Genomic DNA, 13,543 nt, shown 5'->3' with positions numbered 1-13,543 from the left:
TTCATGATAGAAACATACAAGAAACATGTTAAATCATGCTAGCACCATATAAAAAAATGTTAGCGAAAGGCTAAAATATCCTAACAATGTGTTAAAACATGATAGCAATGTGGTAAATTATGTTAGCAACCTGTTAAAATGTGTTATCAATGTGCTAAGTCATGCTAGCAACATGCTATCACCATATTAAATAATGCTCGCGAAATGCTAAAATATCCTAACAATGTGTTAAATCATGTTAGAAAAATGCTAACAAAGTGCTAAATCATGTTAGCAACATAATAGCACAGTGCTAAATCATGTTAGCAACATGTTAAAACATGTTAGCAATGTGATAAATCATGCTAGAAACATGCTAACACCATATTAAATAATGCTCGCGAAATGCTAAAATATCCTAACAATGTGTTAAATCATGTTAGAAAAATGCTAACAAAGTGTTAAATCATGTTAGCAACATAATAGCACAGTGCTAAATCATGTTAGCAACATGTTAAAACATGTTAGCAATGTGATACATCATGTTAGCAACATGTTAAAACGTGTTATCAATGTGCTAAATCATGCTAGAAACATGCTAACACCATATTAAATAATGCTCGCGAAATGCTAAAATATCCCAACAATGTGTTAAATCATGTTAGAAAAATGCTAACAAAGTGCTAAATCATGTTAGCAACATGTTAAAACATGCTAGCATTGTGGTAATCATGCTAGCAACATGCTAATTCATGTTAGCAATGTCCTGGAAAAGTTAACATTTTGACTTTGAGAAAAACTTTTCACAGTTATTACAAATTTTTATACAAGGCTTTGGTCAAGCCAACGTCACAGTTTGTCATCACACTTCAGTCATCTAGTCATAATTAATGCTGACTAATCTTCAAACAATACCATGACATTGACATCGTGCCACCTTTAATTGTAAGTTAAAGTTAGGGTTAAGTTAAGGTTAAAAGAGACTTTAAAGTCATTTTGAAATGGCAAGTCATTGTGCTTCCATAATCTGATGTGTTTCCATGCTAATCAGGATATTAATTGAGAAATCAGTGTGGCGTCGGCTGTTATCCATTACAAATGAATAGGATTGTGAAAAGAAAGTCACTATAAGAGATGTTTAGAGGGCAAGGGTTGAATTTTAATGAAAGATTATGAAGATAGTCATATATAAAAAGATCAGAAACATTAGGTAAATAATGTAGATTAGCGTTGGCTAATGTGTTGCGTTGAGCTTTTCCTCTCTTCTCTCGGACTCTTTAGGGCGCTATCCTCACCACCATGCTCGCTACTCGAAACTTCTCAAGTAAGAAACTCTTCACTGTACTTTACATTTGCTATAGTTGTTTGTTCATTGAATCATGTAAAGATATTCGGAGTTATGCTCTTTTTATGCTTCAGAAGTTGTAAAACGTGTCAGATATGATAGAAGATTTAACATTTTCATTGGAGTTGGGCTGCAAGATTAGTTGATTTAAGGTCCTAGATTTAATTAAATAAAATCGAGGTGTGCATGCGCATGCACTGTATATTTCCAAGCGAATGGGTTATTTCTCTGTGGCTTTTGCCTTATTGTGCTAATAGCTTTTGATATCAAAGCAGCAGCAATATTATATATCAAATCACGCTTCAAATTGCAATCTCGATATTTATCAAAATAATCACGATATGTATCAAAATAATCACGATATATATCAATATGTATCAAAATAATCACAATATGTATAAAAAATTTCACGATATGTATCAAAATTATCACTATGTATCAAAATAATCACAATATGTATCAAAATAATCACGATATGTATCAAAATAATCACGATATGTATCAAAATAATCACGATATGTATCAAAATAATCACTATGTATCAAAATAATCACAATATGTATCAAAATAATCACTATGTATCAAAATAATCACTATGTATCAAAATAATCACGATATGTATCAAAATAATCACGATATGTATCAAAATAATCACTATGTATCAAAATAATCACAATATGTATCAAAATAATCACAATATGTATCAAAATAATCACGATATGTATCAAAATAATCACAATATGTATCAAAATAATCACGATATGTATCAAAATAATCACTATGTATCAAAATAATCACTATGTATCAAAATAATCACTATGTATCAAAATAATCACTATGTATCAAAATAATCACATTATGTATCAAAATAATCACGATATGTATCAAAATAATCACGATATGTATCAAAATAATCACTATGTATCAAAATAATCACAATATGTATCAAAATAATCACGATATGTATCAAAATAATCACAATATGTATCAAAATAATCACAATATGTATCAAAATAATCACAATATGTATCAAAATAATCACGATATGTATCAAAATAATCACGATATGTATCAAAATAATCACAATATGTATCAAAATAATCACGATATGTATAAAAATAATCACAATATGCATCAAAATAATCACGATATGTATAAAAATAATCACAATATGCATCAAAATAATCACGATATGTATCAAGATAATCACGATATGTATCAAGATAATCACAATATGTACTTTTTTTTTAATCAAATTGTGCATCCCTATAACAAAGTGTCTCATAAGTAGCATTTCCCTTTTCAATACAAATCCAGTTTTTTAACTCTACTGACACAAATAAATATTTAATACGCTTCTCAATCATATCTCATTATGTTATGCAAATCTTTGATTACGATTCATTCAGAGGTTCTGATTTCGAAGCCAATGGATCATGAACCCGTAACGCACAGTGATTAAAACTGAGGACTCTTATTTTGTATTATTTTATACTATTTTGCCCCTAATCCTCTCCTCTTTTTATCCCTCGTTGTGTTGTTCATCTCTTCATTTCACTCAACAGGCAAGAATCCATACAAGAAGCCCGACGGTGTTAAGGTGAGTTAAACCCAAGTATTAAACTTTGACACATACTTCGTGACGTATTGTCTTGTCTGAAAGGTCTGTAGGAATGACTGAAAAGTAAAAACATTATTAACATTATCAGCTGGATTTGTGAGTATTATTTCACCCAATAGTACTTACAACTGATTTGGGTCAGGTTTATAGAAGCTGATGCTTCTGTTTGGTTATAAAATTATAATTTTACAGAGATATTGCTAGAATTTAATAAATTTCTCAAAGTAAAGGGCCGATGTCCGCCAGTTATAACGGTTGCTACACCCCTGCACTCCCGCTAAAGGAGAGACTCGAGCGGTATCTAGAGACCCGCGTCTAACATCACAGAGACTCGGGGTTGAGCTGTGTTGACTTGGGCCAGTTAGTAACCAAACTGTTAAAATGCCTTAAAATGCACAAGTCTAGTCAAGTCATCTTCATTTATACAACGCTTTTAACAATATAGATCGTTTCAAAGCAGCTTTACAGTGATAACGGGAGATTACAGGAACAGAGATTGTTTAGGCGTTACAGCAGATCTAGATTAAAGTTATTATCCAGATAAAGTTAGTCTTGATTGATTCACTTCAATTGCAAAGATCATTAGTTATTAACTTAGCGGCGCTAACACGACACCGTTTTAACAGAAAACATCTAAAGGGGTTTGGGTATAATGCCCTTTTTACAAGATGTAAAATAAGTCTCTGATGTCCCCAGAGTGTGTGTGTGAAGTTTTAGCTCAAACTATTTTATTTTTATTTTTATATATCATGTTAAAGTTGTCACTTTTTGAGGGTGAGCAAAAACACACCGTTTGTGTCTGTTCCTTTAAATGCAAATGAGCTGCTGCTCCCGGCACAGGGGGCGGAGCTTCAAGAGCTGGTGTCCTTTTACCTCACACACACACACACACACACACACTGAAAATTGTTCAAACCGAAGTCAAGAAGAAGTGAAAACATGTAGACAACATTTCTGATTGGTTAGTTGATGAATTTATGAATCTTATGTGTAGTTATCTTCTAGTCATTGATTAGCATATTCTGTCTTGATAATCTATAAATCGTGTTCCCGGGGGCGGGGTTTATGCAAATTTTAGGGTTGGTGATGTCACTAACCTGTGAGGAAGCTCGTGTAGTCTACCAGCCGTTTGTTGTAGTCCTTTTCTGTAAAAGCAAATATCTCCCTTTGCTCTGAACTTTGAGCGTTGTAATTTTGCAGATGTTGTTTATGATCAAACAGCAACACTACACACTAACTAAACATTACACACTAACTAAACATTACACACTAACTACAGTTAGAAAAGTGAAATTATATTCAACCACCCCTGGTGTGTTCTGGCCATTAATTTGCATGACAACAGTGTTTTGTGGCTATGGCTAAACACCATGACTTAAGTCCTATTCGTCAGGATTAGCTTTACAAGGGTAGATGGAGTAATGTCTTTTCATCACAGGACGTCTGTAATAATAATGGCCATTTCACACGAGATAAGAGATCTCAGTAAAATTATTATAACCTTTATTTTACCAGGAAGAAAACTCACTGAGATTAAAATCTCTTTTTCGGGAGTGTCCTGGCCAAGATAGGCAGCTAAGTTTACATAGACAATTGACATCAAAGTTTACAACACATAAACAAATCTCATTACATAAATAAAAATAAAAAAATATATATAAAATGCATCTGGTTACAAACATTAGTAGAAATAACTAGCAGAAAAAAATTTCACCATTCTATCATCATGTGCGTATTACACTGCTTCCTGATATCATGTGCGCAAACACATATAACCTATAGTTATATATATATATATATATAACAGTTATGTCCGGTCAAACAATGTATTAATTAACTTCAGATTGGATTGTGTTGGTAATAGGCACTAACGCTAACAGAAGTGTCGTGCCTCTAACAAGTGCTTTCGATCTTCTTTCTGATCTGAATGTTGAGTGGAAAACACTGGAGTTTAGTCACAGACTCGTCCCAGCGTCTAGAATGAACTGAATGCTTTTCCAAGGGTCTCCATACTTGAAAAAACGCAGAAAACTACTTTTAAACAGGAAATTATGGAATATTTACGTACATATTTACAGCGGGTCTATTCGCTCGGGATTAGTATTACCTGAGGTAATTTTTCCGGACCTTTTTACTGAAGGTAAAAGTCACCGTAATCTCTACTGACACGCCACCTCTCCATGTTAAACTAGTCCGAATAGGGCTTAACTCTCACAACACTGTATCTTACATGCGTACACTGTTGTACAAACACATAAACACATAATTATTTACATTGAAGCGACTGCACATACATATTTGCTTAGCGTGTTTAATGGGTGAGCATGTGCACGCATTACTGCTCTTTTGGGTCATGGCTTCAGTAAGCGTTTGTGAAGGGTCAGATCCAATGGGGACGCATTTTTTATTTGACTGGGTTTATATATATATATGTGTGTGTATGTACAGTATATCTTTTTATAAACAGTCATCTTTGTCTACATGCTTATTTGGTTCAGTATTCACATTATTAAAGTCCCCCTGTAGTCAATAATCCCTTAAAACTCATCTTTAATCACCAAAAGTACATATTTAAACGTATTTTCCTTGAAAAAAAATTATTCATGCCTTAAAATATCTTGAATGTAACTCGACACCCTTGACTCATTTAGTATGTGCGGTTCTATGAATATGCGAATGAGCCCCGCCTCCACTCACTCACTCACTCAGAGATCCACAGCTCTCTCTCTAGCTTATAGACACTAACATCACCTAACACATGGGTTGTGCCTTTCAAAACCTCTGATATCTGTGATGATCTGTGTCTTAAGCCAGGTGCAGACTGTACAATGTTTTTTAAGACAACTACTACAACGTGTATGTTAGAGGCAATTGCTGCTGAACATGCACCAGTTGAGTTTGTTTCTTTGGGTAGGCATTCAATTGTTTCTCGTTTCATGTGTGGGATTAGACTGCTGAAACCTTTGTATCTTGCTTGTGTTCCTTCTGGAACTTATCTGTAGTTCTAGAAGGGTTAACCCCCTTTCAAACCACTCGAGTCAGCTTCAGAGAGAATTACGACCCTTAAGATAGTTTTGTTGTTGGCTTTGACATCCCTCAAGAGGAATGCTTTACAGGGCCCATTCGTTATGGATTTTGCTCACAGCCAGGTTTTTCTGTGACTGAAGTTAGGTTGCCTGAGTCACAGGAGGCTGAGAGACTACAAAGGATTTGTCCTGTGAGGGTATTACAAATGTACAGTTACCACTTGAGCCAGTGGTGTAAATCTGATCAGTGCTTCAATTGTTTCATTTGTGAAAGCGCAATGAAACATGCCGAAGCTGTCATACGATGCTGTCAATCACTTATTATTACCAGCCTATAATTCAGTCAATCACTGTGGCAGGTGTTAGCTGTATTATTAATGTCTACTGTATACTGTCTACTGCAAGCAAGGATTAAAATTAAATGGGTATGTTTTATTTTAAATGGCTAAATCTGTCCAATTGACAAAATCAATAGCGAAAAATGCGTCCATAACATTGATACCTATCCCTACCCTGAACCTACTTCTCCATACCTATCCCTACCATACCTATCCCTACCCTAAACCTACCTCTCCATACCTATCCCTACCCTAAACCTACATCTCCATACCTATCCCTACCATACCTATCCCTACCCTAAACCTACATGTCCATGCCCATCCCTACCCTAAACTTACTTGTCCATACCTATCCCTACCCTAAACTTACCTGTCCATACCTATCCCTACCCTTAACTTACCTGTCCATACCTATCCCTACCCTAAACCTACCTGTCCATACCTATCCCTACCCTAAACTTACCTGTCCATACCTATTCCTACCCTGAACATACCTGTCCATACCCATCCCTACCCTAAACATACCTGTCCATACCCATCCCTACCCTAAACTTACCTGTCCATACCTATTCCTACCCTAAACATACCTGTCCATACCTATCCCTACCCTAAACTTACCTGTCCATACCTATCCCTACCATACCTATCCCTACCCTAAACATACCTGTCCATACCTATCCCTACCCTAAACCTACATCTCCATACCTATCCCTACCATACCTATCCCTACCCTAAACCTACATGTCCATACCCATCCCTACCCTAAACTTACCTGTCCATACCTATCCCTACCCTAAACATACCTGTCCATACCTATCCCTACCCTTAACTTACCTGTCCATACCTATCCCTACCCTAAACCTACCTGTCCATACCTATCCCTACCCTAAACTTACCTGTCCATACCTATTCCTACCCTGAACATACCTGTCCATACCCATCCCTACCCTAAACATACCTGTCCATACCCATCCCTACCCTAAACTTACCTGTCCATACCTATTCCTACCCTAAACATACCTGTCCATACCTATCCCTACCCTAAACTTACCTGTCCATACCTATCCCTACCATACCTATCCCTACCCTAAACATACCTGTCCATACCTATCCCTACCCTAAACTTACCTGTCCATACCTATCCCTACCATACCTATCCCTACCCTAAACATACCTATCCCTACCCTAAACCTACCTGTCCATACCTATCCCTACCCTAAACCTACCTGTCCATACCCATCCCTACCCTAAACCTACCTGTCCATACCTATCCCTACCCTAAACCTACCTCTCCATACCTATTCCTACCATACCTATCCCTACCCTAAACATACCTATCCATACCTATCTCTACCCTAAACATACCTGTCCATACCCATCCCTACCCTAAACGTACGTATCCCTACCCTAAACCTACCTGTCCATACCTATCCCTGCCATAAACCTACATCTCTATACCTATCCCTGCCCTAAACTTACCTGTCCATACCTATCCCTGCCATAAACCTACATCTCCATACCTATCCCTTCCCTAAACTTACATGTCCATACCTATCCCTACCCTAAACCTACCTGTACATACCCATCCCTACCCTAAACTTACCTCTCTATACCTATACCTATACCTACCCTAAACCTACCTGTCCATACCAATCCCTACCCCAAACCTACCTGTCCATACCTATCCCTGCCCTAAACTTACCTTTCCATACCTATACCTGCCCTAAACCTACCTCTCTATACGTATCCCTACCCTAAACCTACCTGTCCATACCCATCCCTACCCTAAACCTACCTGTCCATACCTATCCCTACCCTAAACTTACCTCTCTATACCTATCCCTACCCTAAACCTACCTGTCCATACCCATCCCTACCCTAAACCTACCTGTCCATACCTATCCCTACCCTAAACTTACTTGTCTACAACTTTGAAAGGGAAGTAGCAGAGCTTTGTTTATAACATGTTTTTCCTATTGTGCTTGTATATGTATATCTTTCCTTTTCATGAATGAGAGGATAATAAGATTATTGTTGCTAGATGTTTTGCTCCATTTCAGTCAATTATGCAGTAGCATTGGCACAATGAGAAATGCATCATTATCTGGTAGCATGGCTATAATAAGGTTTAATTTGTATGTCTTACTGCACCTAACTGCAGAAAAGGAAGTCTAACTCTGCAGAGTTTGCGATGTGCTGGTTATAACAATATCATTATTCACAAAATTCTCTAGTTACCAGTTTTGTAGTTCTCTTCGCTGTAGTTCTGTGTTTAGATGTAGACTGCAAACTTTTGCATATGTGTATATGAGCCTGTCCTTCATTTATTTAGTTAAACTGTGTATTTTACTTGAAAACATTGCAAGTTATAACAGCTCAACCTGAAATGTTATAAACATATTTGTATCCAATGACACATAACAAGAAGATTGACGGTTTTGAATGCAAAAAGTGTTAAAAAGTGGTTTAGGGATGATGTTTAGTTTTCATTAATATTTGGCCTATAACTATGCAGAACATCCATGTTTTAACATCATAAGGATCCAAGCATAATGCCTGCAAAATGTATGACATGTCTGCTTCAAATCCTCTGTGTTTTTCTGATGTTTTTTTTTTTTTTTTTTTTTTTTACATTGATCCCGACAGCATAATAGGGGCACTTTAATTAGCATAACAAGAATGAAACAAGCATTGACATGATTATTACTGAAGCTGAAATATTATATTCAGGATTACCTTCAATTCAGTTTGATTCCAGTCTCTGTAGGGAACACTCTTTGTATTTAATTGGGCTGTTTGTCTTAAAAACACATGTATAGTCAAAGAAAAAGTGCCTAAAGGGAAGAGAGGCATCATTTGATGCCATTGAAAAGTCTTTTCTGCCTCATGCTATTTAATGATCCCGTGAATTACCTGTACATGAAACTCATCTACAGGATTATTCTCTTAGGAGTCCTTTTCTTTTTCTTCTTTTTGTTCTCAGAGTCATACATGTATGCCTGATAAACTTTTGTGGCTTTTAAATAATTCTGGTTTACGCAGCATAATTCAGTCAGAAGATTGTGCATTGTGTAAAATGCCCTTTTGCATAAAAGACAGTTGCCATCTGGTTATTTGACAGTCCATTTTGCTGTAGTTGAGGAATAGTTAATTGTTGTCATATTGATAAATATGCTAATTAACTATTCCTTCAACATCCAGGTAATGCAAGCTGTGTAATTTCAATGATTTGCTGGTCTAAAGCTTTGCTTGTCTGCCCCTGTCCACCTGTAGATCGACAACAAAGCCAGCGTAATCAGCAGCCCTAAAGATCCCTCTCCTGCTCTGGTACTTTGTCTGTTTGTCAGATGCTTTTTCTTCTCATTGGCTTCACATTTCTCATTTTTAATGTTACCTTTTTTCTTTGTTAGAACTGCCTTTCTCTGTTCAATTCACGCTCACTTGTGTAAGATCCTGCATTAAAGTCCCCCTGTAGTCAATGTAACTCGACACCCTTGCCTCATTTAGTATGCGCGGTTCTATGAATATGCAAATGAGACCCGCCTCCACTCACTCCCTCACTCAGAGATCCACTGGTTGACGATCACACGTTGATCTGATTGGTTACAAGGTAGTTTGTGACGTCAGAAACACCAGCGATTTCAAACCGTGTTTTTGAGACTGTCTTTGGTTCACTGCAGTTTTAAGCAGAAAATACTCAGCAATGCTGTCCACTTATGAACTTACACATGGTGTGTGTTAAAGCAGATTAAAAACACCACATAGACACATAAACAACATTAAACGCTGGATTTACACCACAGGGGGACTTTAAGATAATGCAGTCAGTCAAATAATTACGAATGCCTTCTGAAAGTGCGACTATGTATTGTTCCATTTATTTTTGATTTCAAGTGTGGCCTATTTAATATGTCAAGCAATCGTAACAATTGCCATGACATACATGTGTACAGTGGACTTGAGTACTTTTGAAATGTTTGAATGCAACATGCATGGGTTTTCTCCACCTGTTCATGAATTTGACGTACTAATAATTTATTACGGGGTTTCGTAAGGGTTTTGAACATTTTTATGTTCTTAAGATTTTGGGAGGTTCCTTTTTATATGGTGCTTAAGGGTCTCCATGTAGCGTGTGTCCGGCACTCGTGTGTTTGCTAACTGAGGATTCTCTCCTACTGCATACATGAACTAACCATGTTTTCACAACACGCATCACTGAAGATACATGTTGAGAGCGTGAAGACAGGTATTGATAAATGCTGGACTCATAGATGAGTGTTGTGTTCTAGACATTTCCCACACTATCAGTTAAACTTTTTCACACGTACTAACTTATTCATTATTATTACGAATGTATTATTCTTATCATTAGTGGTGCTTGTGAAGCAAATACCAATTCTTCTTCTTCCTTCCTTACAAATTTCGGCACATAACTCATCCCGTGAGCTGTCAAATTATGCCGCTTATCGAGGACAACATGATATCAGTTATGATATGAAATGAGATTATGAGTTTTATAAGCGATCAGGCATAAGATTTTCATCCAGTGGTCGAAAAATCCCATAGATTTAACATTCGACAGAACTTTGTGACATCATATCTCGAAATGGTCCTCACTGCATAACACAAAATCTAGGGGGTGGAGTTGAATCCAGATCCAACTCCTCCCACCTTACATATACCGAAACCTACCCATCTCCACCTCCTGATCTCTAAACCTGCCAATCTCCACCCCCTGATCCCTAAACCCATCCCTATACCTGCCAATCTCCACCCCCTGATCCCTAAACCCATCCCTAAACCTGCCAATCTCCACCCCCTGATCCCTAAACCCATCCCTAAACCTGCCAATCTCCAACCCCTGATCCCTAAACCCATCCCTATACCTGCCAATCTCCACCCCCACCGATCCCTAAACCTGCCAATCTCCACCCCCTGATCCCTAAACCTGCCAATCTCCACCCCTTAGATCTGGATATAACTCCACCCCTTAGATCTGGATATAACTCCACCCCTTAGATCTGGATCTAACTCCGCCCCTCTGGATCTCGTGTACTGCAGGGATGTGCTTTAGAGGATGGATACCCGACCCGAGCCCGACGGGCCGGGCCGGGTTCGGACAGATATTTATAAATGATGTTCGGGTTCGGGTCGGGCTCGGTCACATCAGCGCGATAAGGCATTGAACATTTTAAATTTAAAACAGCTTATGTAGGTAGCCGATGTGCCTGATGCTTTCACTTGATGCAAACGTTCGTTTTTGTGATTAAAATACATGTAAAATATTACCATCCGTCTTCCTGTGTGCGGACATTTGTTTATGTAGCCGTGACAACGAAACGCGTGCATAATGTGCGCGCGCCTGTGTTAAGAGCGTTTGTTGCTCCGCGCGCTGATGCGCTTGTCCTGTTGACATTTCCGATTGCCTTCCTACAGTTGCTTAATAAAAGCGGGCTTTCCACACAAACAAACGTACAATTGTCATTAGTATGAGAAAAAAATGGGATTTTAACTGTCGGGCTCGGGTCGGGCTCGAACATAAATATCTTTATGCCTGTCGGGCTCGGGTCGGGTTCGGTTACTGCTCTGTCGGACGCGGGCCGGGCTCGGACTGAAAAAGTCGGCCCGATCCGCACTCTAATGTGCTTCTGCATATCTCCGCTTCAGAAGGTTGTAGAGACTTGGGAGTGAGCTTATGTCACTCAGCCTGGCAAGAAGCCAATAAATGTGGACATTTCAACTTCCAAGCCATGCCATTGCAACCAGTTTCAGCACCCTAGAAACCACCCCATAGACTCCCATTGAATAAGTATGAGATGGATATCTCTGGACCAGAACATTGTAGAGACACGGGGTTGTCTCTTTCAACCCAGCTGTCAGTAGACTTTAGGTATCATCCTGAAAAATATCTAGCCACGCCCTAGTAACCATTTAGAGCATCCTAGCAACCGCATAGTAAATCGAATGAGCCATCCTAGACAGCAACATAGTGTCGGCCCAGAACCGGCCATGTGGAGAACCGGCCGACACTATGTTGCTGTCTGAGATATCTTTGGATCAGGACAACATTAAGAGATGAGGGTAGGCTCGTTTGACTCAGACTGCCCAATAAGTATCACCCTGGCCTATCCGCACCCTAGCAACCATTTGAGGACCCTAGCAACCATTTTGAGGACCCTAGCAACCATTTTGAGGACCCTAGCAACCATTTTGAGGACCCTAGCAACCTTATAGCAACACCAGAACATTGTATAGATGTGGGAGTTGGCTTTCTAGCGATCACGCAGAAGATCTTAGTCGCTTAGGCAAGAAACACTCATATAGGACATAGTGTCGGCCCAGATCTGGTACACGTGGATTCAACACGGCCCCAATGTGGGCCGGATCTGGGCCGACACTATGTTGCTGTCTGGGTCACATTTACTAAAATAGAACCTCATTTTATAATAGTGAAGTCCTCAAATCTCTGTCTGTTCTTTTCTCAAACTGCTTCTCAAGGTGCATCCTGGGACGCTTTTAAACATGAAATCTGGACGCCTGTGTTTCCCTCATGAACTCAATTACAATAATGGGTTTCTAAAGGAATTTATGTACTGGCACAATTCATATTTGTCTACAAATCGAATGTAATTTAAGCACAAGCTAGTAACATCAAAAGCATAGTTGAAAGCTAAGAATGAGTAACATAAATCCAGTCAAGATTATCCAATAGTTTTGACTGAGATATGAGTTATATCAGTCTACCTTTGTATCAGTGGATGAGAGGGAATCAGTGGAAGGTATTGGTAATGTTCTGCCATTCATTATCTGCTAAGTTTACAGATATTTTCTTTAACTCTAACCCAAAGGACAACACAAATATGGATAAAAAACCCTAGTCTAAAGCATCAGTACGGAACATTTCTTCATTCCAACACTGTATTTTGGCCCCTACTTTACAGTCTATTTTTACACTTTGGTATTTTCAAAACTCTGCACAAACACACAGCTTGCCTTTCAATCAAAACCTGGCGTTCTCACTTCTGTTACGCTTCTGTTGCTTCAACATGATTGTGATAAAAATGAGAATCTTAATAATCAAAACACAACAAAATTGTGTCTTTTCAACTTAGTAATTTTAACGATTTAGTTAATTCACTTTTAATCCGATTTACTGCTGAGTATCCTGTAGTGAAGATGTTCTGTATTAATTATCCATATTCTCATCTCACAATTACATGACTAACTGTCTCAA

General features: G+C 38.1%; 1 protein-coding gene across 11 annotated transcripts in view; it reads left to right on the top strand.

Moving 5' to 3' along the window:
* Positions 1-13,543, top strand: part of camk2d1 (calcium/calmodulin-dependent protein kinase (CaM kinase) II delta 1) — a gene marked incomplete at its 3' end in the record, with an annotated part of 78,719 nt that overhangs the window by 51,598 nt on the left and 13,578 nt on the right. For 6 of the 11 annotated variants that reach the window (XM_079605436.1, XM_079605435.1, XM_079605439.1 and 3 more), the window contains 2 exons: positions 1,261-1,303; positions 2,890-2,924. In XM_079605436.1, coding sequence (XP_079461562.1) covers positions 1,261-1,303; positions 2,890-2,924 — 78 coding nt within the window. Of the gene's footprint in view, positions 1-1,260; positions 1,304-2,889; positions 2,925-9,582; positions 9,637-13,543 lie in introns of all 11 variants that reach the window. The other 5 variants (XM_079605434.1, XM_079605431.1, XM_079605437.1 and 2 more) reach the window with 1 other exon arrangement.

The sequence above is a fragment of the Phoxinus phoxinus genome (genome assembly GCF_949152265.1).
Source record: "Phoxinus phoxinus genome assembly, chromosome: 2".
Classification (NCBI taxonomy): Eukaryota; Metazoa; Chordata; class Actinopteri; order Cypriniformes; family Leuciscidae; genus Phoxinus; species Phoxinus phoxinus.
This window is presented reverse-complemented; position numbering and strand designations above follow the sequence as displayed.